Source organism: Centroberyx affinis, unplaced genomic scaffold, assembly GCF_046629955.1.
Source record: "Centroberyx affinis isolate AG114_WGS23_722 - 3 ecotype Tasmania unplaced genomic scaffold, CSIRO-AGI_Caff_v1 ptg004204l_1, whole genome shotgun sequence".
NCBI lineage: Eukaryota > Metazoa > Chordata > Actinopteri > Beryciformes > Berycidae > Centroberyx > Centroberyx affinis.
This window is the reverse complement of record NW_027281952.1, coordinates 655,589-683,530: the sequence shown is the minus strand read 5'-3', so window position 1 is coordinate 683,530 and position 27,942 is coordinate 655,589. Positions and strand designations below refer to the sequence as shown.

Sequence of the window (27,942 nt, the reverse complement as noted above, 5' to 3'; positions counted from 1 at the left end):
CTGCTCTGGACTGCAGACAAGATGGCCACGGACTGTCAGTTATAAATCTTACCCAAATTCTTTGATAATATTAATATTGTAGCGTTCAATCAAAATGGGTTTATCTCAGAGTTCAGCTGCTTCCGAAGGAGGGACGTATGGATATCACGTGCACGGCGTAAGGCTTGTAAAAAAAAAAAAATGATATTTTTGAAGCAGCGAGTGTAGCAGCTTATCTTGAAATGTTACTGTAGCCTGAGTAGTTGCTGCCTGACAAAATCTGATGAGGTGGCACTATTTACTTGTGTATTCGAATTGGAAACAATTCTGCAAGAGCAACTTTTATTTTTGTAAAAGAAACTAGCATAAATACGCAGGCTAATGTGTAAATACATAGACTCACGACAAGGAAGAAGGAGCTCCAGCAGCCCCTTAACCTATTACAGCACTAGTGCTAAACATGATTTAATCTACCTCGTGTAAATGAAAGTCAAATGTATCTTGAATTATTTTCTATAATGCATTGCTGAGAATATTTGTTTTCCATGTGAGGCTTGATTCAAGAAGGGAGCTGTGTTTACTGGTCTTTGAGGAATAGCCTCACCTTACTTAAGCATTTTCAGGCTGTTGCATAAAAAAAAAAGAATGATTTATAGTTCACATTATCAAATATAATTGGTGACACAGGCTATGATTTGATGGTGTGATGACTATTCTAAAACACACATTCTTCTGGTTGTTTTTCATTTATTTCAATAAGATATTTTCGCCATTATTATTAAAATGTACATTTTAAGAGCGTCATTTTTTACGTAAGAATGAAATGAATTCGTACATAATAAATAATCCTAGTAAAAGGTGTCCCAACGTGGCGCCCCCATGAACTATTATTTGGACTGGAAAAAGCCATCTACTATTCATGTTTGTCCTATGTAACTAATTCAGAATAAGCCTATTAGAGTTTGGTTCTTTTAGTTTTATCTGAATGCAAGTCAGATTCATCCCTCGTAGATTCCAAAGCCCTAAGGCTGGTGTATTGGTGTGAAAGTTTGACTGCTCTCGATCAGCAGGTTTATGCATAAATCTAGCTCTACAGGTTTGTAAATTGTCTTGGTGTTGACAGGTGCAGGAGAATTCACCTGCAGAAAAGGCCGGACTGGAGCCCTTCTTCGACTTCATTCTGTCGCTTGACAGCAACAGACTTGTAAGTTCACAACCACTGTAGTCAGTAGTCGTTATCTAGGTAGGTCATAAATCTGTAAAGGGCACATATACATTATATACATTATACAACACATCATAAAAAACTTTAGATTACCTCCTACTTTATAGGCATTGTGAATGATTTTGATCGACTCCTCTTATTTCTGCACCCCAGAACCAGGAGAATGACCTGCTGAAGGAGCTTCTGAAAGCCAACATGGAGAAGGCGGTGAAGATGGAGGTGTATAGCACTAAAACCATGAGTGTGCGTGAGCTGGAGGTGGAGCCCAGTAACATGTGGGGAGGACAGGGCCTGCTGGGCGCCAGTGTTCGCTTCTGCAGCTACCAAGGAGCCAACGAGAACGTGTGGCACGTCCTGGTGAGCTGCTCCATCGAGAGCTAGGAAACCCCTATATGATTCAGATTCTGATTGAGCCTCTATATTCGTGAACCCATCTTGGATCCACCTTTTGTTTGGTCCCATAGTTGAAATTCAATTTCTTTCCCCCAGGATGTGGATGTGAGTTCCCCTGCTGCGCTGGCAGGGCTTCAATCTCACACCGACTTCATTGTGGGAGCAGATCAGGTGATGCAAGATGTAAGACTCATTTTCATTTCACGCATCTTTGTTGACTTTGGGTTCTAATATATTGTGCTAAAATTTGCTCAACGTGTGGGATTTTAATAGACCACAAGTCAAAAATGACCTGATCTTTGAAAGCTAGTTCATGTAGACTTGTCGATTTGCAGTCAGAAGACTTCTTCTCCCTGATTGAGGCCCATGAAGGGAAGCCCCTGAAGCTGCTGGTGTACAACACACAAACGGATACTTGCCGAGAGGTGGTGGTCACGCCAAATGGAGCGTGGGGAGGAGAGGGCAGGTGCGTGGCAATACACACAAACACAAGGGATTAGAGCTGCTTATTGGGAAACACCACTGTTTCATCTTGAAAAAGCCTCTGTTCAGCCTGTTTTAGAGAACATTCACTACTTTTTGCATAGCAAGGAATGACAGAACCTCCTCCCCCCATTTGTGTTACCCAAACTCCAATTAGAAGACATCATGCCAATGTATAGCTCCACTGAAAATAAATAGAGAAGAGAAAGGTTCATCCATAAGTAATTTCTGGATTTTTTTTTTCTTTTTTGCATTCTGTGATTTCAAACCGACAGAATTAATATATGTATAAAGTGTATTTGACTAAGTCAGACAATCATTGTAAGAGTACACAAAGTCAGTCAGCCATTCATTTACAGTGTCCCAGCTCCAGGCTGTCCATCGGTGTGACATCACAGATTACAGCCTTATTTCTGTGGTTGAAAAAAGTCTGAGGTATTTCAATTGCTTTTAAAGAATAATAAAATATATATATGTTTGTTTAGTTTGGGTTGCGGCATCGGCTATGGCTACTTGCATCGAATCCCAGCTTTTCCTGAAGAATCGACGGCGATGCCCTCGTCCCCTGATCCTGAAGAGAGCACCTCTCCAATGCTGCCTACCCATGGATTCACAGAGGTACCGTATATACTGTATTTCCATGTAGTTCCACTGCTAATCTGACCATTTGGTGAACTGACTGCCAGTGCATTGAATGCCCTTTTCCCCAAGGCAATAGCAGTCAAACATAATGGTTTATCGATACTTAAACCATTATCCTGGTTTACACATGAGATGAAGGTCTTGGCTGTAGCTATAGCGTACCTCTGTTTGTGGACAGGCGTCCCTGATGGCTCCTTCAGGCCAGAGTGAAGATGCGGTGGACCTGGAGGAGCATGTGATCCTCCAGCATGCTCCACTGCCTCCACCCATCCAGAGAGTCATGGACCCCGGTGAGTTCCAAGCCGTGTTTAAAGAAGATGTTGCACAAAAGAGAAAGTGCAGCGGTAAGACTCACTTGATGACTGCGGAGGCTCTCATTGTCTCCTTAACATCTCCTAAACTTTACCGGCCCAAAGAACTGTGTCAATGCTTACCAGTCAGTGTCTTGTGTTTGTGTTTCTAGGCTTCTCTGAATCTGAGGTGGCTATGATGAGCGCTGACCCTGCAGACTTGGTGGACAGGCTGGACCTGTCCATGTCATCCATCGACATGACCAACACTTCGCTGACCATGCACGAGGAGAAAGACGGCGAAATCTCTGGTGTTGGTAAGTTACAACAGCAGCAGTTCATTCCAGCCTCCAGGTGCTTTCATGTGTTTAACTTGGATTTGACAGAAGGAAATAAGTTGGAAGAGAATCAATTGTAGTAGCAGAGTTTATGCGACCAAATGTTTTGTGTTACTGCAACACTGGAAGCCATCTTTATTCTTAATGCAAACCATATTTTCTCATTTCCTGTTGTGCAGAGGAGCTGGAGGATAGCGAGGTGCCTTCACCGTCAGCAGACGACCAGGCTGAGCCGCAAGAGCTGAGCCCCGAGGCGGCCATGGACCTCGCTTCTGCCCTCGCTTCCACTGACACTCTGTCTGACTCGCCCATCCCACCCGTTGAACCATCTCACCCCGTCACAGAGTCCACGGCCCTCCCCGGCTCTCCCTGCGACTCCGGCGAAACCCCCGGTCCGCCTACGGATGCAGCGTCTCCCCCCTCAGAGTCCCCAGAGCCTCCTGCCGAGCCCCTTGTCCCGGCCGTCGACCCCCCCTGCCCGCCTCCTGTCGATCTCCTCCCGCCCCAGGCCGCTGATGAGTCCTCGCTAGACGATTCTCCGGGTCAGGCCGTCACGGACGCAGCGGAGCCTGACATCATCAGCTCAGCGGAGCAGGCCGCGGAGCCTCAGCCAGCGGTACCCGCGCACCAATGTGACCATGAAGACGACGGGGAGGAGGCAGACGAGCTGACTGCAGAGCCCAGCCTCGAGTGAGCTTGCATCAGGTGACACAGCAAGTACAAAAATACAAAGTGATGTCGACAATCAGTGGGGCTTTTTAGGGAAACACTACAGAAGAAACACAGGACAGACCAAGGGAAAAGATGCCCTGTGCAATTTGGTACTGATAATCTGTCTTACATTATTTTACGGCTCCATCATCAGTTACACTACAAGAACGGGCTAAAGCATTAGCATATAGTATAAGTAGGAAAATACTTAGAGGCACTGTAGTAATATCCTTTTTGTATTGTATAAGAGAAATTGCAGGTACTGCTAATTTGTAAGCCAAAAAGGTTATAATGTTATCAACATTTTACTTTGTCTGGTGTACAGTTAGATTATATAAGTAACTAGGCATTGCTTTACAGTCCTTTCATACACTAGTGGAATGAATACTTGAATACTTCCAAAGATATACACATCGGTTATGACACTAACGACACGGAAACACACATTCTACATTTACTACTGCAAAGCACAGCTGCACCTTAATCTTAGTATCCATGGCATGGTCAAGAGTTTTTGAAATCACCAGACTGTTGTCAGTTGAAATGAGTAAATGTTACATCGTCATTCACTACACAGACGAAGAGCACATCTCTCGGTGCAGTGTTAAATCCAGTGCTGCTGTTGATGTGTGTTGAAGAGGTATTACATTAATAATGACACCCCAAATAGAGGTTTTATAATAGCATACACAGCTTTATTTTATAGGTTGGCATGTAGGCACATTTTAAGTTAATGGCCCATGTATGGAATTTTAAAAGTGCTGTTGTGTTTACAAGGGAAATATGAATCCACTTTTAGTCTTAGTTGAATCAAAAGGTCAGTCGATTCTTTCTTAAACCTGCTTTGATGAGGTCAGTATGTTTTGAACAGTGTCATTATTTGATTTATTCAGCCATAAAGCCTGTACAGGTAACAGGCAAGTGATAGTACTTTTATAGGAGGAATTGTCCTAGTGTCTCATTCCACATTATTCACACTTTGTCATTTTTGTGATCTATGCAATAGTATAACAAAAGAGTATTGCCTGTGGCTCGAGCTCTTGTTGACAGGCAATATGTTTATAATGTAAATCTAATAGATGACAGACCTTTCATATGTAAGTAGTCTCTGATAACATAGTGATGCTGCTGTTAGTTGAGTAATTGTTTTATGTTTTTGTAGGGGGCATCCTGTTTTTCCACTCTCAAAAGTAGGTGCTAGTAGGTAAAATAAGGAAAAACGTATTTTTGCAGATATTTTATCAATGAATTGTATGTTTTATTAGGAATGAGTGCAAACAAAGAATCTGTTGATGAATGTGAAATGGGTGAATTTTTTGATGCTAAAAGAATCACATATCACTGGAACAAAAGATAAAAAATAAAAAACAGAACTTTTTGTCCCTTGTTTTTCTTATTTCAGACTCATCAACCGAACATGTTACAATTCAGAATAAACATCCATTTATAATTACAATAAATCTGTCATTGTTAAACCATTCCAATTTATTTCTTTGTTGAATGCCTAAAATATACATCATTCACAAGTTATTACAACAAGGGTATACATATTGCAGTGTGATGGCCTAATTATGGTATCCCGTCCCGTTTTGGCCAATTGGAGCTCAATCAATGCATCCCTCTATGACATTTTACACATTCCTCATGGGAAAATGTATTCCATAAAATTTACAATGAAAAGGTTTGTTATTCTGCTTGGTGACACCAAGTGAGAAATAGGCATCGCTATCTATTTTATTTTGGTAAATTTCCCACAGTGGTGAATATTCACATATAGCTCAGACGGTGGGATTCCCCTTCAAGTTGATATTTAAGTTATGTTTAATTGAATTACTATTTAATCTAAATGAAATATACAGTAGGAACAGCCCTCAATATGTCAATATAGTCACTGCTCATGATCCAAGCACAGAGCAAGTAAGCATGTGTTATTGTTTAAGATATATACCTTATATATAATTTCCTGATTGCTAAGATGACTTGGACAACTACTAACATTCTTAAGAGTAAACTGCAATTTCTGGGTTGTAGTGAGAACAACAAATGCCATTTTTACATCCAAGTCAAATTACCTTTATGATCATGAATGTGCTCTTTTAGGGATTTGGAAAAATAACTAGTTAGTTTCGACTTTTATACTGTACAACAACAAAATAAGATTGCTGAACCACACCTTCCGCCCTGCCCCCCCAAAAAATGTCATCTAAATCAAAAATGTTGTACATATATTTACAAAAAAAAAAGAACATTCAGTTCATTGATAACAGCACAGCTAAAAAGAAAAGCTCAGACACTCGGACAAGTGCTTCTGTCAATGAGGTTCAAGCTCGGCAATAATTAAATCTCTAAGCCAAGGTAAGTTCAAGTTAAGATGGATGATGCCAAAAACAGAACAGATGATGATTGCTTTGAGGAACTGTGACACTACCCAGAGACCAAGTGTACTCCTAAGTGGTGATACTGTTTTAGACGGTGGAGTGTTTGTAGAACAAGGACAGTTTCTGGAATGTACTAGAACAAACATTAGTCTACTACATCCATGTGCATACACACACACGCACACACACTCGGACACAAACACATACTGTACTATCGGTCGCTTCCAAAGTAAATGCCAATCAGGAGGAAGAAAACAAAAACTAAGCAGTCAAAGATGTAAAAAATAATCATTGAGAGCTAGAGAAAACAGTTGATTCCATCCTTCAAATTGTAAAAAAAAGAAAAAGAAAAGAGAAACTACGGACCACTTATCTCCGAGGTGTCTTGGCTGCTCCGGCCTGTTCTGGTGAGTTCCCTAAGATACACAGTGAGCCTCGTCCTCACAAATTTCACTGGGTCCTCACTGATACTGCGACTCTTGACCACACAATGGGGTTGAGGGTACTATATGTCAGAGGTGGGTGGTGATTGGCAAATGACGAAGAGTTCTTTTTTATTTTTAAAAGTCACGAGTTTCACGTGGACTTCTGCCTATAGTGAAGCGTCAAGTCCCCTCCGCTCTTCCAGATAAAATGTTTAACTGTTCGCAGGTCCATGTTGGGATCCAGAACCTGAGTGAGAGGTAAAGAAAAGACGACGGTGAGAAAAGTGAGCAAGGGCTGATGATGTAAGAGAGGTAAAACACTGACGTCAAAGGTGTCAATGTAAATTAAAGCCATACTAGGCAACTTTGCACATTGGAGGCTTCGAATGGGAGCAAGAGGTAACGGTTTGAAAAATTTGAGGATTTTCTGCCATAACGACACCTGACACCAGAATTTGATTTGGGCAAATAGAACAAATCTACAGGGTTTCAATTATAGGATGGGACGCTCTTCTCTGCTGCAGACACTACTTGTGATTTAGGTTGATAAGATATTTTTAAATTACTGGAGAAAAGAAAGAAGGCATCACACTGGATATACACAAGTGAGCAGGTTGGGAGTTTGGGAAAAGCAGAGACCTACCTGGTCTTGACACATTAGCTCGATCTTCTCCTCAGCTAGCATGGCCATGTCCTCCTCCTTCTCCTGCTCCCCGGGCTTATCGTTGGCTGAGGAGCTGGTGGTCTGCGACTCATTGTCCAGGTTGATGATCTTCTCATAAACGTGCTCCATCACCTTCCTCACCTGGAGCATGTCACTGGCCGACAGACGGTCCCTGCAGAACACAGTGCGTTTAAACTTATCTGCATCATCCATGTTATTGCTTCACATGATCAGAGGAAATACAAGCTTACAAGCTCACAACAGAAAGGAGAACAACTCACTTCTTCAGAGTTTTTGCACCAGAGGAAGAATGGGGCTGGAGGTAGAATGGGATTTTGTTGAATTTGGGCATATTTTTCTGAAGGAGGAAGGAAGGATAATACATGTAAGTCAAATGCATCAAATCAGGCCCAGGCCTGGAGCAAATTATTAGTGTGCTTGCTGGAAGAAATTCCAACTTCCACCTCAGGAAAATGCAGTGCAACGGCCCTTCAAGTCGGAAGTCCAAGTCAGAAACTCAATTTTCTGAGATGCAGTTATCGGACGTCATGACAACATGGCAGCATACACTGTAAATGCTACAAAGCATTACGTTGAGTTCATCTATTCTTTGTGCCATCTATAAAAGCTGATCAGCGTAAACAAACGCTTGTGTGTGTCTTGCATTGCTTAGCAACAAAAGCAGTAGTGATTGTGTGAGAGGGTACAAGCTGGCAAACTGATAGCTTGCTAAAGGCAGTGTGAATGGGTTCAGAATTAGCAATGCCGCTTCACATGCACACATACATGCACGCACACACACATTCTCCCATGACTCTCCTTAATTGGAAGGGGGGGGGGGGTTGCACAGAGAGAGAGAGAGAGAGAGAGAGAGTGAGAGAGAGAGAGAAGATGTTAGGAGAAGGGAGAGGTTTTTAAAGGAGGGGGTGAAGGCAGAGGGAGGGAGGGATAGAAAGGGAAGAAGGGACACAGACACACAAACACATTTCCTTTGTGAGCAAGCACACTCAAATTTTCTTCAGAAAATGAGCCTAAGTTTCATTTCACCATGTAATATAGGATTTAATATAAGTAAAAAGAAGGTAGGCCATAATACTCACATCTACAGTTATGTCGATAACCCACTGTGGAACAGTCTCATTCAGCAACATGGATTCAGTCTCTCCACCTGAATCTCTACATAGCAGCCTGCAGCATATAACATGACGTCAGAAGCGATGAGGAGGCGTATTCAGTGACTCAACCATTACAAATAACGTTTCTAAACAATCACACATCATTGCAATCTGGTGATATCAATGTAATCCGGTGTCACATGATCGATATGATGAATACAAAGTGGTGGCATAAACCGAGTTTCCAGCCAAGTACTTTTGTGCAAATTATGATCTATCTAATTAGAAAGGCTAAATGGAAGCTGCAAAGTTTGATCAAACTTACTCAATATCGCAAAAGGCTTTTATACTGGCTTGAGACATGGCTTAAAGTTTTTTGACAAAAAATAAATAATGTAATAACCACTGATACACAACATAAATACTGTTGTAGCGATGTTTCCACTGTAATCCTGGATATTCCCACAGTGCAGGTAAAAATGTCAACCAGCAACAATTACAGGACCCATAACAACTTGCCTAATACTAATCAATTCTTGAAAGCCTCTTTCCATTTTTCTGCTTGATGTTTTCCAATTAAGCTACGTTGAGGAATGCTCGTAATTTGCTGATGGAAGCTGATAAAAACACACCTAATTCACATTTTATTTTTGTGACATTTCAAAGGTTTGATTACAATCTGCTTGACAGTTGGATGTAAACTTAGGTAATGAGACAGTACCTAAATAGAGTTCTGCCTCCTGCTTCCCCGAAGATGACTGGCGTGTGTGGCGGCACCTGGAAATATCCATTTCCTTTCTGGACCCTGTTCTCCTGCTCTCCGTTCACTGTGGGGGTGGGAGCACATTCATAAGACCAACTGATACCTTACACGCCCAGCACTCACGGCATTGATCTACAACAGCAAGGAATATAGTAGATTGTACAGCCAACTCATGTTTGAGGCCAAGTGGATAAAGGTATACTTGAAGCACAAATGGAAAAATGTGTCCACACGCTGGATGGAAGGTCCAAGTGCTTTAATGCATTTTAGTTTCAACCAACAAGGTCTTTATCAGACAATCAGTCACATAACGGAGGAGGAGGAGCTATACACTGGATGAAATATTTCAATGAAAGCACTTGAATCCAATATGTGGATGTATTTTTCTATTTCTATTCTGTAATATAACTACAACAGGATGCGACAGCATCAAGTTGACACAAATAAAAACATTATTGTAGGAACATTGATTAGTTAACAGTCAAAATCATTGCAGGGAAAGTAAACCAACTCCTTACCGTGATTCACCTCGTTCTCCTCCTCGTCCATGGGGTTGATGTGAGTCCTGGGCCAGAACTCCAGCAGAGCCTGCAGCAACAGCCCACCCAGGTTCACTGCAGAGATGATGGGGGCAGAAGCATTTAATATGAAGTTATAGTCTTAATGACACATTACTTAAGTGTTACTTGTACAGCTAATGTGATATAGTCTGATATCATACGCTTTGGGTCAGATCCATCAGAGCTTGAAAATCCTGCGTCCTTTGCAGACACCCAGGCAGCGAAGCAGTCACTTTCATCCAATGTGATAGTGAGCATCTATTCAACAGCAAACCAAAGGAAGAGAGGAAAACAAAATTACTTGACTTAAAATCCAAGCTATTGCCTGAGATTGATTAAGTTCACTCCATTGTTGGAAATGGGCATAATTGCCAAGACAGATGAACAACTCTTTTTTTGCCCAGGTTTTGAACTCACCCCAGTTTTCAGATCAACAGAGAACCAGTTTGGCACATAGACCATCTTGAAGCGCTTTTTGATCTCTTCATCAAACTCCACTTTCCCCAGGTCTTCACCCTTGCAAGCCTGAAGATAGAAAAAGACAATAAAAGCCTGATTCAGACCACAGATGTGACCAAGGGTGCGTTCATACCAGGCATGTTTGAAGCAGTTTATTTGATCTCTTTAGTGATTATTCCTTTAGTCTGGTTCATTTGAGCAGGTGACAACAATGCCATTTCAACTGGGGTGAGCATGAACACCGGAGAAGGTAAATTACGGCAAAGAGTGCAGACAAGTCCATCATGCTTAGTTGAAGTTACAGGGACTGGAATTTGATTTATTTTGACCCCCGCCAGCAAAATTTCTCACCTCACAAGATGAAGGTTACTAAAGCTTCCCAATAAACAAGCTACTAGTGAGTCCATGTGACTTTATTTAAACCCCTGGTTCACAAGTGGTAATTGGGCAGTGCGAACCACTATGGCTCAGACCAAAGAACTGTAGGTGTGATCGCACTCTATAGCAAATAGATTTACCACAGCCTGGAGTTTACCTTTAGGACGTCCCAGAAAGCCACATTGTTGTTGGTATCTTTGGTGAGTATGTGTCTCTTGTCATTCAGAATGTGACACTGGATAATACTGGCACCTCCTACAAACACAATGTGGAATTGTAGTGAAAGATATCTCAGAGAAGATGTTTTGCAAAATACTGTAGTTTCAAACAAATAAAACGTTTACCCTTGATGACTTGTTCAGGTTGAGTACATAATGGTGTCAGAGGGGTACTGCAGTCATTGTCATAGTCCCCTGATGATCTGAAGTTGTGCATTCCCTTTAGAGACTACACGGAAAGTATAGAAAATGTTATTCATTACAGATTGTCCTGAATCTTCATAATCCCTTAATTGCTTTTCCATGCAGCAATAGCTGTGATTAATGTAATGCAATTATCATTTGTGTATCACCCACGCCATCACAAAGCTGGTTTTAATTTTTCTACAAATTACAGGAGGATTACCATTAAATAGCATTAGGTGCGGTCACACGCATAGGTCTCTATCTGCACTGTGTTCTGCTAGAGTCATTAGGCTGACAGCTCGCCAGTGATCTCAGAGGTGACACGCATGCTTACCCATTTATTAACGGATGACTTGGTGGTGGAGACCCAGATTGCTGGAGGTGGGTCAGCAGATCTGTCCAGTTCCATCTGAGCAAGAGAGAAAGAGAGCAAAAGGTTGAATGACTCTGAATGGTTAGAATGAGTTATGAGCGTAGGAATGACCTTTAAACAGGAGAATACCGGGGTGATTTAGAGTTATAGCCCATTTACTTCTGTCTATGTCTAGTTTATGTTTCCCCCAATCATTCTGCAATGCATGCTGTATGTAATTAGATGTTTTAACAATTACTCAATTTTTGTTTTTAAAATACAAACTTAATGGTGTCAAACCTAGCTAGAAGTTAACTATTGTCCCGGCTAACAAAGACACCCTTACAAAAAAAAAAAACATGGATGTGACATTAAAGTTTGTTAATGCAATGTTTTGAGGGATTATTTCCTGGAGGAGACTTCCATTTCTTCCTGTGGGTTTCAGGTGATCGGCAGTAAGCAGAGTGTAACATAAAGCGGCACTGATATGAAAACACTCAACACAATGAAATAGTGACAAAACCAAATTAAGGCCTCATGTTAACTGTGATTTTCTAGCTCAGGCAATTTTCAAGTCTGTGTTGGTTGTTCTTCATACTGTACGAAAATGAATGGCAGCAAATGGCTTCTTCTGAAGGGAGGAAAACGAGCCCTGATTTCTCCAACTACACTGACTGTGTGCAGACACCAGCAGGAATAATATAAAGGAGAAAGGCAAGGAAATTATTGGCACAACCTTAAAAAGAAAACATTGGTATTATCCTTTAATTGAATTTAAGGGATAGTTGTATTTTTTAATTCAAAATCACAGCATCGTAAATTTGCTCCTCCATCCCTGTTACTATTGTGTAGTTACAAACTGAACGCAATGCATCATAGAATTAAATCATTATCGCACAACTGGGAAGCTGATGTTTCCCCTGTTCCAGGTTAGTGTCTACTGGCTCCTTACTTTGAGCACCGGGGCCTTCTCCTCACAGATGAGCACGCGGATGTCTGGGTTGCGGAGGTCAGTGCAGTAGATCTTTTTGTCCCTGCCTCCGGAGTAGATGTGTGTAAAAGCCTCGTTGACCTGCAGTGCCCAAACGCCTTCGTCATGGACCCGGTAGGTGGCGATACACCTTTGCTGGCCGAGGGACCACAGACGGATGGTCCCGTCGGAGCTGCCGGACAGGCACTGCGGGGGAAACACAACAGAATCAGACTTGGGGGCAAAAAATAAAGAAAAAAATAAAGAAAAATAAAGTGTTGAACAGCTACCAACCATTGTATATTTCACACATCTCAACTCACCTGAGTACCATCTCGATTCAGCAACAATGACTTGACGTTGTCTGTGTGGCCTTTCAGCTTCATCAGTTTTGCACACGTTCGTGGGTCCCACACTCTCAGAACCTAAGGAAAGGAAATAAAACACAATTAGCGCACTTGCCACTTTGAATCTCAATGGACTGGTGGAGGTGGGGATAGAAAGAGACATTCATTGAAACTCAAACCTTTTCTGTGGATCCGGATACAATGACTGTGCCCATCTGATTCATAGCCAGACTGTAGATGGAGTCTTTGTTCCCACTGAGCGACGAGGCTGAGCAAGGAGACAAAACGAGAGTGAGCCCACTGGTACAGACACGAATATCATCCAGGGAAAAATAGAAGCCATTACAAAACACTAGCGACTAAAAAAGTAGAACAACCTTAACCTTGTCCTTTCACAGTAACAAGTGATAAGCCAGCCACAGTATCACAGTGATAAGCCACAAAACAGCACAACTGTCAAATAGAAAATATGTTACTTACTGGTGACAGTGTTGTTGGATGCGGTGAGTGCTGTTAGCGTGTTCACATCCCAAAGAAAGATCTGCCGGTCCAGCCCAGCTGATGCCACCAGCTCCTTGTCCTTAGCATAGGCCAAGGCTTTCACATAGTCCTTGTGTGTCCGTAACGTCGACATGCAGAACCCTTTATGCGCATTCCACACTTTGACTGTTGTATCTGATGAGGCAGATATCACTGAAACAGAAGAGAATCAACAAAGTTTTCAACATTTATCAAGTGAATCTGTCAACAGGACAGTAGAATAAAAGAGTGCAATGTTAGAGGCTGAATTGCATGGTAGGAAGAATATATCCCTAAACAAAACAGCTGTCAGTAATCAAACTCACGTGTTTTTCCATTGCAGCAGAGAACAATGTCATTAACCCAATCTGTATGATGCTCCATCGAGGCAATGTATGGGTCCTGCTACAATGACAGAAAAGAGGAATTAGGACGTTTCTGCTGCTGAGAATTGAGGCAGAGTGCTATCAAGTGATTCAGGAAAATGGATGTACACGAGAATGTTACAGCCAGATAATATATAGTGTCTAATATTTGATATGGATTAAGAGACTGAGAAGCTGTACTTTGTGCTGGTTGACACTCCATATCCGGATGATGGAGTCTCTTCCAGCAGTGAAGAGCCGGTTCAGCGCAGGGTCCAGTTGGAGCGCATTCACCCCGTTTCGATTATACTTCTCCACCTCATCTCTAATGACATAGGACACCTGGACCATAAAGAGAAGAGTGAGCACTGAGGCCAGGCTGCACTCACAGAGCCATAACTTACCTCCGACACCCCCGGGTTTACCTTCACACAGCACATTACTAACTTTCTAATGCCCAAATCGATGCTTCAACACGGTAACGGTAGATGTTCCAATTGCACTGTTGTGATTAAAATCAGCTAACGGTACATACGACTTAGCTAATTAGTCACACAAAATGGCGAAGAATTTCCCGAGAATTCATCGTAATTACGGTTAAACATAGGACAAGTAATTTGTGATGACATGTCTACCACTGCATACTTGCAAAGTGCACGATGGAACCAGCAAGGGACGTGCGTTATCCCAGCAATTAGACCGAGCCCAGTTACAGTGTAAGCTAACGTTAACGCCGTAAAGCTTAATATGGCTGCTAAGACGGCATACCAAATATTGGTGCTAATAAACGCACTTTCCATGGAAATAAGACTGCATTTACTATGTACTTGTGCGAGAATTGCTAACGCTAGCATGTGACGATTTAGCCGTTAACGTTAGCTGAAGAAGCTAACAACTAACGTAAGCTAAGCTAGCTAGGTTAGCCGGCTTGAGTCATGATTCATAACAGCCACGCTGCCTCTTTCAGCCGGTTTTTAGTATCTGTCAAGTGTCCTTGAAGCACTTTTCTATGGTGAACACCATCATATGGCCGTTGCCAGACATTCAGCAACAACGCAAGAATTACAATTTACCTGTACTTTTCTCCGCCCAGCAGCATTTTGCCTGTGATGCGTGGCCATCTTGCATGTTGACAGTCAATGCATATGATGCTACATCCGGAAAAAAGAAAACACACGCGCTTGAGCTTTATGGGTAATGTAGTTTTTATACTGTCCTTGCGTTTCACTGTGCGGAGGAGGGTGTTTTCCCTCTTTTCAGAAGGCTGGTCAATTTTCCACTGACCAGCCGAGAGTGGAAAAGCCTGCCACATCAGGAAAGGGTCTGGACCTAAAGAGAAGTGCTTCATAGGTTTGTCTGTCAGAGGGCCGAACTAACGTTGCAGTTTTGGTTACACTTATTTCTCTAAATGACAGTGGGTCTGCTACACTGCTTTCTCACCAGCAACAAAACCACACACTCAGTTCATGTCCAAATAAGAGATGACACTTCAGAGAGCCGCCAGTCTTGAAGTCAGCTCTCCTTTTCCATGAACAGATATTGAGAGACTTTTTTATAAATGCTTGATAAAAATGAGATTTCAGTGATTTTGCAGTCTCTTGTCTTGCAATGTCTGTGCGTGCGCGTGTGTGGATCTTTTTAATATGCCTTTGTATACTTTTATATAAACCAGATCATCCTGTTTTTCATGGAATAATGTTGCACCCCTTCATCTTCAAGAAGGCCTTGGAGGCGCATCAAGACTTTTTGAGATTTATCATTTTCAGAAGAGCTAAGAAATGTGAATGTGGTGATGAGGTCATGGGAGCTAGGCTTTAACAATTGTAAAGACAGTAATTGGCTATTGCCGTGCAGCTTTTTTAATGTCAATGCAGCCCCCCCAGCCCCTCGGTTTGAGATGAACCTCGGTGGTGCGGTGGTGGTTAGGAATAAAAATATAAACTTGGTGGAGTCCCACAACGTTATTACATAAAACCCACATTTCCGAGAGAATGCACTAAACTATGTAAATCTCGGCAAGTGTTCTAAATTTCCGAGTTTCACTGAATCTGTCACCTTAAACTCAGCATAAATGGTTTGACGTGTTGACGTGAACAAACGTACAGAGCCCGGGAGTGGCCATTGGGAAAGAAAAAAAGTTATATCGAGTCCACGATTTACTGTAACGTGTGCACGTTTAGTTCATTCGTGCGCACGAGACACAATTCGTTCCCTCGATTTCGTTAAACTGTGTATTTTAGGAAAATGCAACTTAAAATGTACCTTTTAGGTAGGCCTAGTAACGATTTGGTATGCTAATATCCATTGTCTGTTTACACTGAATCTCCCCCAAATATTGCAACATATTTAGCCACTTAACCTTCAGGCCATGTAAACGCAATCAGTTGGCTGCAACGCACCCAGGACAGCGCCACATTTAAACATAATCACCAATATGTGCACTGACTCTATAAGCTCGTGAAGAGCGCATGTATTATACTGTATATCGAGAGCACGATATCATTATTTCGAGGGCACGTTTTGGCAATTCATGCGCACGTAAAGAGGAAATCGAGGGAACGAACTGTATCTCGTGCGCACGAAAAAGAGAAAATGAGAGCTCGAATTGCATATCGTGCGCACGTTTCAGTAAATCGTGGCCACGACATACATTATTTTTCTCCCGATGGCCACTCCCGGGCTCCGTATAAACGCGCGAATTCTTCTGACAACCTAAAATGCCACAGCATTTTAATTTGCAGATCAACTTCGTGCGTTAATGACTTTAGTAAGTAACTTTTATCATAACATTTTTTTTGTGCTAGTCTCTTCAATGATTTATTTAGAACACTTTTAACAATGGCAAGCTAGCTACCTAACCTAACTGCTATACACCAACTGGGTTACACAAACTAATGGTCTAGCTAGCTAACGTTAGCTAGCTAACTACCATAGGCTGAATTTGGCAAGGAACACTGTTGCTGGTGGAATATTGACTAGAAAACACAACTGTCTTCAGAAATGGATGGGAAGAGAGGGGAAGGGGAGAGGATGGGAGTTCTCATAATAGACATTTTTGAAGGGTAATTTTCTTTCCAGAATTGGCTAACTTGTTCCTTCAACCAGGTTGAAAAATGTATTATAACACCATGTGTCATAAAATGTATGGTTTAGTTAGGTAGTGTATCAACCAACAAACTCTTTAGAACATATTTAATTTGCAGATCATACAATGCTGAATGCTGTGGCATTTTAGGAAGTTAGTTCCAAGTTTGCATTTAATAATATACCCATGAAGAATACCAAAAATGAATATCATTATTGTTGTGGCTGTGGCCTCAGTTAATCTCCTTCATAATTAATCAAATTGAGTGTAACGTTCCTGTATTAACATTGTGTAGGCATCAGTGCAGAGGATCTTTACTCTTGGCACACTTTCCTGGCTTCATGCACCAGTAGAGGGCGCAATACGGTAACACTATGGGTTTACAGCTGGTTTACAGCTGGGCAATACCAAAGCTAATACGGTTGTCCATATGCAGGTAGCCTGTCCACCTTCGCAGGTAAAACAGACTACAGACTTACAGGTGCACTGACAACTTTTTGCCTCCTGAAAATGCCACTATATGTGCAGACAGCTTGTGGAAACCTCGTGTCCTTTTAAGAGTTTAATAAACTCAAGTGTCAAGTGGTGCAATTTTAGTTTAATACATTATCTCTACAGAAATATCCTGAGAGTAGTGATGTAACGGCAAGGTGGGTAAATTATGATTATAAGGCCAGCAACCACCAATGTAAACACAAATGAATTATATTTTTTAGAAAAGCATCAATGTATGTTTACCACGTTAAAAGACCGTATCCCCGTAAACTTAGGTTACACCAGTTTCATATAACTTGACGATGTTTACGATAAATGTGCGTTGTAAAGACTTGCGATGAAGTATAACATGTAGTTATGTTGACCTAAGCAGGCGTTTAAACTCTATTCCGCATATAAAAAGTGGGTAAACTTTAGTTGGGTGAGTTGTGTTTATCCTCCACCACATCCCCGTCTATATTCGCGACTTGATAGTGTGGGGGGAAAGTCAAGTCCAACTCTCAGTATGTTGGAACTTGTATTTCGCCATCACATTTGAGTGAGACGGGGTGGTAGAGCAACTGTAATCTCCTGTGGCCGGGCATCCTCCCTCCTCCCTCCTCCCTCCCTCTCCAGTCCCACTTGCTCAAGGGCAAATCGAGGTGCGACTCTCCTCCTGCTGCGCAACCGGTGCAGAAAGCGCACCATCCTCTCCGCGCCGTGGGGCTTGGGACTTTCCTCTGTGGGATGAATACGGAAGAGCCACTCGAATGGAAGGGAAGACATTTTTTGAGGTGACAATTGGTAGGAGATGCTGCACCTGTAGCAGAATTCAAAATGTCCAACACAAGGCGTTCATCTAGAAGTCAGTTCTGACCGACGACCTCTGGATTCCGGTAATAACACGCACTTCTCAGCCCTGTTGATTGGAGTATTGGTCCATCATGAAGCAGGATATGACATGAAAAGAAGTCATGGATTTCGCACGGAGGGTTTGGCAGTTCCTTCTTCTAAAACCCGAAATTAACTCTGGAAGCTATGCTGTAAATCTCAGAGTTTCACATGTAAGTATCCTTGAAAGAGCTTTCGTATATTTGACATTAGACTGCGTAATATTGCCCATGCATTATTTTCCATGACTGCATAGACAGTGAAGTAAATAGCATCTTAGAGTAAACACCGGCCCTAATTTGTTCTCTGTTTTTGTCTTTTGCTTTGTGCTCATAAAAGTTGAGTAACCTACTGATGGCCTCCTCAATTTATAATTATGAGGCATATGTTAGGGCTTTGGCTTGTAATTTATAACACTGAATAATACTGAGAGTCTATTTGATATAGCCTACTGTATCACAAAAGACCAAAAAAAAAAAAATAGAATGTAGGCTACTTATTGGGAAATAGTCATTTGATGTGCATGTTTTTCTTTAATTCGCTAAGAGTTTAGCATTAAAGGCTTACATTTAGCTGGATCATTTGCATCACTCCCATGACCTCTCACTGTGGCAAAATCTGTTTGAAATTCCAAATATGGAGGGAATCTTTTTTTTTTTTTTGTGAAAACTATATTCTCATGCAACACAGAATTCCACAGCATGCCTAGCTTTTAAAATTTAATGGATGACACATCACATAATGATGTATGAAGCAGCAGTAGACATTTGAAACTCCTGTCCCTCTTTTGGTAACTGCTGAGACCAGAGTATGACATTTAAGATCTTGATTGTGTCTCTCCTGGCCTAAGGCCGGTTATAACTATGATCTATCATGACTGGTTTCAATATTTCCTTGCTTTGAAGTGGAATACAGATTCCATACACTACTTGTGTATAGTGATTAGCCTGAAAACAGCCTATATGTGGATGGACAAGTCTCCAAACTTAAATAATATTTCTAAAGCACATAAACATTATTGCTCATCAACATGGCAGCCTATATGATGATAATTTCACTACAGCCTCATTTTGTAGGCCTATACCTGCTGTAGTCTGCATATTTAGACTATCTGCTGCAATCACAGTAAAAGGTTTTTGCAAAGAAAGTAGGTCATCAGTTCAGTGTTGAGCACCTGCAGTAGCGCTGCAGTATGAATCTCTGTGAGGGCAACAGCAGCCATTCACCATATGGCAGTATGGTGAGACACTACGTAAACTGTTGCACCCTTTGACTTCCAATCTGCAGTGGATCATTGTTTCCATGGGTATTAATAACAAACTTGAACTTTTTCAGACCTTTTGCAGTTCATGGAGGTTTTTCTAGTTGTATACAAATCCTGTCTCAATAAATATTGTTGGTTTAGAATGACAGGGGTTTGTGATCATGGTCAGGGTCTAGCTGTTCTCACAAGTAAGTTGCTACAACTGTTTAATTTGGCATTTGAAGGTTTACAATTGTTCCATAATTCCAGATTTAACATGAGCATTTAACCCAAGGAAAGAGCATTTGATAAGAACTGACAGTATGTAAAAGCTAAGCAGAAGTACAGTATATTAATATCTTTGAATGAGAATGAGGTGACAAAGTTGTAAAAAGCTTATTTCCGTCTACCAGCACTACTCTTCAGGAGTATGTATCCAATAGACAACAGATTTGACAAACCTTGATCTAGAGGATGTGAGAACAAAAACAGAAAAAAACCTTTACAGTCCTATAGTATAATTAATAAGAAATATCTTGAAAATGATATATAAATGGAATCCCATTCAAATTTACCATACTTTACAGATTGTCACCTTTTGCGAGAGTACATAATTGATCACCATGAGTGAACAAAGGCTAAACTGCCTGACTATTATCCTGTTATCCTGAAATAACCCTCTCGAGGGCTCAACTCCATGACACCAGTGAAACACAGAAACGGAGTGTTAGTATAGAGGTAACAGAACAGTAGAACAAAATTCAGAAACGTCTTAGGTACATTTTCATTACGGGAAACTTTGTGTCAGTATTTGGTTGCATGAATATCCCATTTCATATTTGGCAATAGTTTTGGTAAGCTTATAGCTTATAGCATGATTAATGGCTCCAAATGGTACTTATTACATAATGACCGATGGGGAAAAAAAAGAGAAATCACAACAAGATGATTTTTTGTTTGTACACAAATTAAAGAAATTAATGGGAAACCTGGAATAGAATATATTCTTTAGCATTTTTAAAAAATTATGCAAAGAGTATTTGCTAAGAACAGACAGTAGGCTAGGTGACAGGGAAGCAGAAGTTTAAAATGCATTTTGATTAATTCCTTTGAATGAGAATGAGGTGACAAAGTTGCAAATAGCTTATTTCCATCTACCAGCACTACTCATCAAGAGGGTTGTCCTTCTAGAAAAAGGGTAATACATGTGAATGGGATCAAGCCATAGGTCAAGCTAGGGACAGTTGATTTGCCCAAAATCAGCATCAAACACAAGAAGCACATCATCTTCTTCTTCAGTATCCAGATCAAGATACCTGTTTTACTTTAAAATAATATGTTCACATATGTTTTTGGATTAATTTACCATTGTGCAAGAAGAAGATTGATAGAAATGTCAGCTGTGTGTTAAGTAGTTTTGAGATAATGCAAAGCTACCTGGTACCGTCCACTAAACATGATTTAGCATCTGTAGAAAAGTAAATAGATACTGGGCACACAGAGGTGACACTGCTAACAATCTACTCATCACTCAACAGGAATTTGAGCCAAGAGTTTATTTGATATAAGTTGGAGTATTCCTGTGGAGACAGTAAATCATCTCAGGATCTCTGTTTTCTCAGGATCTTTAGATGATCACAATAAGACAAATAACAATATCAAGAGCTGTTGTTGTTGTTGAGCTAGATAGTTTCCAGAGTGACTCAGTCTCTCTAACAAATTCGCTCCATGTCAAATCTCACATGGGTTTGCATTGAACTTTATTGAAGTGGTGTGTTCATTTACTGTGGTGTCCTAGAGTGTCCTAGAGTTTGGACAATATCATAGTCTAGTAGAAACATATCGCTGCTGTCAGGTGAAAACATCCAAAAAAATGAAAATTGAAAATCTCCAAAATGTCAACTTTTCATGAACTAAGAAAAACTGCCTTGTTTTTAGCTTGATGGCTGTGCATTTTTTAGTTTTGGTTCTGAAAGGATTCCATCAGCCCAGGGGTTGTTGAATTTTCTAATCCTATAGAGAACTATGTAACTAGTGTCCTTCAACTGAACTTGAAAACCAAGATTTTCAGCCAATTTCACCCAAATTGGAGTTACAAGGTTTTTACCTGACTGTGATGATAGCCTACATTAAAACATTGATCCAAAGCCGTAAATGTGAGTTTCTGTAGCATGCAATTCGGAATAGCCTTTAAACTGTCAGTTCAGTGCTGTAGGTTTTCAGACACAACAGTGCCGTTTAGCATAAACAAACTTAAATAGGCCTACCTTTTTAATCAATATAGGTTACTTTATAAAAGCATTCATGACAATAATTTTTTCTTTTCATTTTGTCAGAACAGGTTACATACAGTGACTAAAAATATGGGTCCATGTCATGAAAAGCAGGGGAAAATGTTATTTGTGCAGCTAAAACATTTAGTTTCACATCTTTTTTTACATTTCAGTGAGCGTTTGATAACAAATCATTCCCAAAACAAGCATAATGGTACAAAATGTCTGATTTTTTGGAGGTACATTAAGAGGTACAGTAAATAATCTTGTCCAAAAGCAATGCTCTTCTGAATTCTGACAAAAGTATAAAGTTATAGTAATGCATTCTGTAGCATATTCTAGTTTAGAAATCAACAGCTTAAACATCTTATAATGTTGCACTTTTGAAAACATTATTTGCCCTTGATCCATAATATATATGGAAATGTATTAATTGTGTCAGATCCCTGGAAAGCTTGTGCATGAACCCTTCTGTTTCGGTTTGTTTGTTTTAACAAGTTTTACGATAATAGAAGAAAATGAAAGAAATGAAAATGGTTGGAAGCATTTCTAGGGAGGTGGAAATGTCTCCAAAGAAGAATTTAGATTTAAAATCATTAACTTGTCCTAAAGAAATTCAAAACTAACAAAAACATGGAGTCGAGCAATGGGAAAAAAGTGCTTATGCAGAAATAGGTAATTGGGCATGAATGTTGGCATGTCTGGCTTTGGGATATGGGCATATTTCAATGCTCCAAACATATTATTACCTAAACACCTTCCATTCCCAAGTGGTTCTACTATAGCAAGGTTTTGATTAGATCTAACAAAAGAAGATTTTCAAGTTATACTATTCATGACTCATGTGGATTCCAACCCCAGAAATACTGAGTGACTGTGATACTCTTTACATCAACATGTGTTGAGGGCAGAGGAAGCACCCAACTTCACACTTCACAACTTTTCAGCCACTTTTAAAGTCTCCCAAGGCTCACAAGCCTGGAAAGCTATTTTTTAGTTGCAGAAGTAGATAGTCCAGAGGCCTGTCTGTATGCATGCCTCCCACTGCCATGTATTTATTCACTTATATCCATTCAGCAGTCAGCAGGGTATTTAAGACTTGACATTCCACTGGGTATTTTTAAAGGAAATAAGTCTATCCTCTTCAAAATACTATTGAGTTTTTATTTTCCATAGTTTTTCCACTAATCTCTATGTTTTAGGGATAGGGTTAGGGTCTGCTACTTCAGACCCAACTAAATTGGTGTAAATGTATAAGGTGTACCATTAGGAAGAAGTTAAAGTCACATTACCTTGCCAAACTAAATTCCATTCAGTTTGAAACCCTGTGTTTTAATACTCATGTCTTACGATGTTTCAAAAGTGAATTAAACATACCTTGTACCAAATTCTAACAACAAAGCCATCCAATGGGAAATGGTGTGTGGACTATGTCAAATGGAGGTGCAATGAAGTAAATGAGCCTAAAAGTGACAAAACAGCAGTGTGTCTCTAATTGGTGTGCTAGTGACAACAACGTCCTCTGGAAGAAGGTCTCCTGGACATAACTGACCCTTCTCCATTATATCACCTCTTAACATCCCTATTAATCCTATCAAAAATACTTGAGAAGTGTGTACTGTCCACTCTCCTTTAAAAGAGAGGGAAGTGAAACTCTCAGTTAACCTTAAAGCTAAAGGTTTTAACATGCCTCCGCCTATCAATAAAAATGGTGAAATTATGTTCTAAAAAATATGACCAAATGTCAGTTGAAATCACAGTAGCGGGATCTGTTGTTGAAAAAAAAATCTGAACGCTACAAACTCGTCCAGCTGCATGCAATCTTGGTGATTAGTTTATATTCTGGTTCTCATGGCAGTCAAGTGCCAAATATCTCCCATGTTAAAACTAAGTGGAATATTGCTTTAACTTTTAGGAGCAATGACAATAGGAGAAAATTTTGAAAAACAAGGCATCTCATGGAATATTTTAACCTCTAATTATCCAGGGAAATTGGAGCAGGCGAGCACGCTTTCACTTTTGAAGCAACGCCCAGCTTCACATTCAACCAGTAGCCCACATTCCCACCTGGGATGTTCCCAGTGCAACTGCAGTCCTCTACTGTTGGCCACTGAGCAGCTCAGCTGGAGTGGTTGGGGATTAAGTGCCTTGCACAAGGGCACATTGATGGTAGTTGTTGTGAGGTGAGAGCGTTACTCATTTCAGCCACAAGCCTGCGTCTCTAACTTCAAGCCTACCACTGTCCAAATATAGTGTATGAGAAATGCAATTGAAGGATATCTTGATATACTTTGCCATCATTCAGTTTGTTTTCCAGTTTTCAGTTTAGAGAATACAGCACAGTAGTAATGTAGAACACATGTGTGTGTGGTTGAGGGTGTGTGTGTGTGTCTACCAATCCATGGCTCCTCTGTACTTTGAATCTAATTATGATAATTATTTGCAGTGATGACCGTATCACATCTGGCTGTAATGGGAATTAAATTTCATTCAACTAAGAGACTTTTTCTCTCTGCCCTGTCTAATTCTTTTCCACCATTTCCTCCCCCCAGTAAGCCGGCTTGCAAATCAAAACAGCGCACACTGGCAAATATTCTGCCTGTGCATTTGACTGTAGATTAATAATATTGTGACCCAAATTCATATACAGTTTGAATACACATACTGTTGGTTGCCTATGACTAGATAAAAGTGATATGGCCAGTGCCAAACGTAAAACAATTTTCGGTGTAGAATCAGTTATCATATTATTTTATTTAGATCTTGTACTGAGAAAAGTGAAACAATGCAAAGCTACACAATGTGAGTAAAGGTCTGTGTCATGGCGTTTTGCTGTTCTGTAGTGTTACAGGTGATGTCCTGTGACTGCTCTGTATTTCTGTGAAGGATCTGTCAGTGTCACATCGTGACAGAAACGTCTTTGCTTTGAACCAGTTTATCTGCTTTATGACGTTGCAAATGGAACTTAACCTATTTATTTTGATAGCAAATGGGAAAGCACTGGATTCAGTGTATGAGATGAGCTGATCTGAGATCAACCTTGGCCAAATAAGCAGATCAAGTGAAAGCAGATAACTAGCGTCTGGCTGGACGTGTGAAGGGATCAATGCATTTCAGGACAGGAGATGGAAAACTCACAGAGCTTAGTCAATATGAAAAGGATACAATGGCATTTCTCTGTCAAAAGGGGAACATAGAAATTTAATCCTCTCTTTGGAAAGCTTTTTAGTTATTAAAATATCAGTCTCAGTCATTGGCAAAAATTTGGTTGTGAGTTTTTATTATTTTTATAAGGACAGCAGCCCTCTCTGTCCTCCTTGAGTGTTTTCTTTGGTTAGAATGGTCCTGGGTCATATTATTTGCAAATTTTCTTAATGCTTTGTCTACTTAGGTACCAGATGAGTGGAATTTGCCAATATAGGGCAAAACAATGAATGCCTTAAGATTTTAATCCATTTCAGACATTCGTGGGAAAGCATTTGAAGCTATATTTAGTAACTTTTTTGTGACTGACAATTTACCTGACACTATCTGAATTGTCCTGATGCGGCAAAATAATCCCATCTGGTGCATTCAGTAGGTCAAGATAAATGCTAAAAATAATCTGCAGTTAGGCCTACTATTTGACCGAGGTCTGATGGCCAAGAAGACTACATCACACAGTTTTGCCATGGGAGTAAATTATTAAAATAGAATGATGTGAGAAAGCTATTAGGTCTTAAGTTGTACACTGTATATCATCATTTAGCACTACTATTTCTGAAGTCAAATGTATTCTAAATCTAATTGTGACAGCTATCTTACACTAATTTATTCAAAAACATTGTGGACAGTAATCCTGGTCATCCTCTATTGTGTGACCCAAACTTTTAAAATTATTAAGAACATATTTAAAAATCTGTTGTAAAATTAGTGTAGCCGTAAAACATCAAATCATTGTGCAATATAAATTGTTTGGAAACCACAAGGTTCAAACATGTTTTTGCTGTGATTACACACTTTTAGCCCACAAAATCTCTTATATACATCATCATATTATCAAGCTACTGATCAATATGCCACTACATCCTAATAACCTAAACATTTCACCTGCAGGAACTCAAAATAAGTTATTCACAAGATTCTGCACAGTGTTTCACATTTTCTGTGTATTGTCCGAATAATGGACTTGCAGAATTAGTGTTGTGTAGTGTGTTTCCTTCTGCTCATATTATTAGTTGGGTTTGGTTAATTTGGACTGGCTACTTGGATTGATTCATTTTAAACACTGGCTTGGTCTGCAATTCACTTAGATTTTTCTGTGCCATTTGCTGAGTTATTGTAATGATAGCTAACACTTCTTCTAGCACCTGTTAGCTACTTTCTATCTGCATGTTTCATTATTTCCCCTCCCCACTGCTCTTGATTGCAATCAGTCTACCTTAAGTAGTTTCCTCTGATTTCAAGGGGAATCAAGTGCAAAAAATCCCAGACTTGACCAAATGAAAGCATGGAGGAGATCATAGAGACTACATTTTGTAACAGTGACAGTCACTTTTTGATAGCATCAGTCCATGTCATCACAACTAATGCCACAGAAATTCACTGATGCTTTCCAAAGCCTACACTTTGCATCTTTAAAGTTGCTAAGGTTGACCCTGCGGTTTCATCCAGTTCAGTGGAGGCAAACGGCATGAGATCACCATCCCAAATCAGTGTGCTGGTGAAAACCCCTGGTCAGAGCAAGCGACTGTGGACTTAATCCCTCTGACTGAGAACTATGGCTGCCCTAGTTTGACAGAGACAGTTGGATAACAGGAAGCTGGCATTGGTCAGTGGTAAAGAACTTAAATCATGTCTCTGTCCCTGCATATGCACTGGAGCTCCCTCTCTACCGTCTTCCAATCAGAAAATCAGAGGCAATCCGGCTTTTGACTTAAGCTTTAAATATCGCATTCATGCAAAGTTCGAAATAGTGAACATGAGAGAGCTTCAGTGATGGAGACGTATATGTCATCTAGCAACGCTACACATTCCATGATGTAACCATTAGCCTTTCCTTGCAAAACACTTAAAATATTCACTATTTCCTGTGGTTCAGCTTCTGTGTTCATTAATTACATACTTTCCATGAATCAGACATTCAGATTACTTGTAGATCCCCATCAGACTACATTTTTACAGAACCACTTTCATGCTCTAAGTACTGCACTTGATCTGCAGAAGTCTCAGGGAAATCAACTCCAGAGAGCATAGACAATTCCGATGGCTTTTCGTTTTCACCTGTTACAACGAATATGAAAAATTTTGCCCTTTGTTACAGTAGTACAGATCACAGTGTAATCTATTGATGGATAAAAGGGTCCCTAGCTTCATATGCTTATTGTCTTTCTTGCTGCTTGCTACTTCACTGTAGACATTTAATGCAATGTAAGTTTGATTTCTCCCATACTTGCCTCAATATTTCTTTCCATCCAGCTCCACTGATGTGGAGCTATGAGATAAATGGAAGCAGAACTATATCCTCTTTGTTAAATTGACATTGCCATTTTTTTGTTTTTTTTAGATATGAAGCACAAGATCATAACAGATTTCTGATATGTGATTTTGGCACACCTCTTTTCTTACTATGGCATAAATTCAGCACCATATCTATTCAAACGCTCTTCAAAGGAATTTTGTACAAAGTTAAGATAAACAGGAAAGAGATCAGAAAGTGATCAGTACAGCACTAGCTAATATTCAAATGGAAAGAGAACACACATTTAACACACAAGCATTATCTTTTCTTCTTGAGGTTTCCTCCTCTGTTTGGCAAGATGTTTTCATTGCCAAATGCTCATTTCAAGTCAGTTGCAAACCATGTACCTGTATAAATGTTTGCTCTTGTGAAGCTAACTTTTTATTGGGGCTGCATTCCATTCATGGTCAAATCACAAAGTTTACACTGGATGTTGTTAAAGATACTTTTAATTTTCTGTGCTAACCACTGCAGTAACGATAGCATTTTGGATGATGAACTGTGTTGTGAACTTATTAGAACTAAGAATGCCAATCAATGAAGCTACAGAATGTTGTTGTTTTTTTCGTAAGGTTTTATGTGCAAGATATTGAAAAGTGAATTAGATTACTTATTTTCTCCCTTCTCCCATCTCTGCTTTTTTCCTTTGTCCTCACTCATTCTGCCCCACCTGTAGCTGTAAGTAAATTCTAGTACAGGAGAATCAGGATGAAAAG

At 40.2% G+C, this 27,942-nt stretch overlaps 2 protein-coding genes across 6 annotated transcripts; one reads left to right on the top strand and one right to left on the bottom strand.

The window, feature by feature from the left end:
- The first annotated feature begins 18 nt into the window (after positions 1-18).
- On the top strand, positions 19-4,052 carry LOC139664184 (Golgi reassembly-stacking protein 1-like). 2 transcript variants are annotated; one of them, XM_071542928.1, is made up of 9 exons: positions 19-157; positions 1,103-1,183; positions 1,358-1,561; positions 1,694-1,780; positions 1,933-2,063; positions 2,566-2,698; positions 2,901-3,012; positions 3,186-3,329; positions 3,530-4,052. In XM_071542928.1, the coding sequence occupies exons 1-9, from the start codon at positions 95-97 to the stop codon at positions 4,042-4,044; spliced, it is 1,470 nt and encodes a 489-aa protein (XP_071399029.1). In that variant the 5' UTR covers positions 19-94; the 3' UTR covers positions 4,045-4,052. The 2 variants fall into 2 exon arrangements, with proteins under 2 accessions (XP_071399029.1, XP_071399028.1); XM_071542927.1 differs by having other exon boundaries at positions 2,901-3,066.
- A 2,921-nt stretch (positions 4,053-6,973) lies between these two features.
- Positions 6,974-14,890, bottom strand: LOC139664182 (WD repeat-containing protein 48). Of its 4 annotated transcripts, none has more exons than XM_071542926.1 (18): positions 14,834-14,890; positions 13,962-14,102; positions 13,722-13,800; positions 13,357-13,569; positions 13,056-13,144; positions 12,853-12,954; positions 12,512-12,736; positions 11,542-11,616; positions 11,148-11,250; positions 10,961-11,058; positions 10,384-10,491; positions 10,128-10,224; positions 9,925-10,020; positions 9,365-9,470; positions 8,629-8,716; positions 7,810-7,886; positions 7,508-7,700; positions 6,974-7,111 (listed from the first exon to the last, which is right to left on the bottom strand). In XM_071542926.1, the coding sequence occupies exons 1-18, from the start codon at positions 14,879-14,881 to the stop codon at positions 7,016-7,018; spliced, it is 2,034 nt and encodes a 677-aa protein (XP_071399027.1). In that variant the 5' UTR covers positions 14,882-14,890; the 3' UTR covers positions 6,974-7,015. The 4 variants fall into 4 exon arrangements, with proteins under 4 accessions (XP_071399027.1, XP_071399024.1, XP_071399026.1 ...); XM_071542923.1 differs by having other exon boundaries at positions 13,962-14,144; positions 14,834-14,881; XM_071542925.1 differs by having other exon boundaries at positions 13,357-13,542; positions 14,834-14,881.
- Between the last annotated feature and the right edge of the window lie 13,052 nt (positions 14,891-27,942).

Coding starts and splice junctions, on each gene's coding strand:
- LOC139664182 (XM_071542923.1), bottom strand. CDS start 14,881: ATGGCCACGCATCACAGGCAAAATGCTGCTGGGCGGAGAAAAGTACAG. Junction 12,737..12,852: donor TGAATCGAGATGGTACTCAG/GTGAGTTGAGAT, acceptor TTTCCCCCGCAG/TGCCTGTCCGGCAGCTCCGA. Junction 10,021..10,127: donor TGATGGATCTGACCCAAAGC/GTATGATATCAG, acceptor TCATCTCTGCAG/TGAACCTGGGTGGGCTGTTG.
- LOC139664184 (XM_071542927.1), top strand. CDS start 95: ATGGGTTTATCTCAGAGTTCAGCTGCTTCCGAAGGAGGGACGTATGGA. Junction 1,781..1,932: donor CAGATCAGGTGATGCAAGAT/GTAAGACTCATT, acceptor GTCGATTTGCAG/TCAGAAGACTTCTTCTCCCT. Junction 2,699..2,900: donor CTACCCATGGATTCACAGAG/GTACCGTATATA, acceptor GTTTGTGGACAG/GCGTCCCTGATGGCTCCTTC.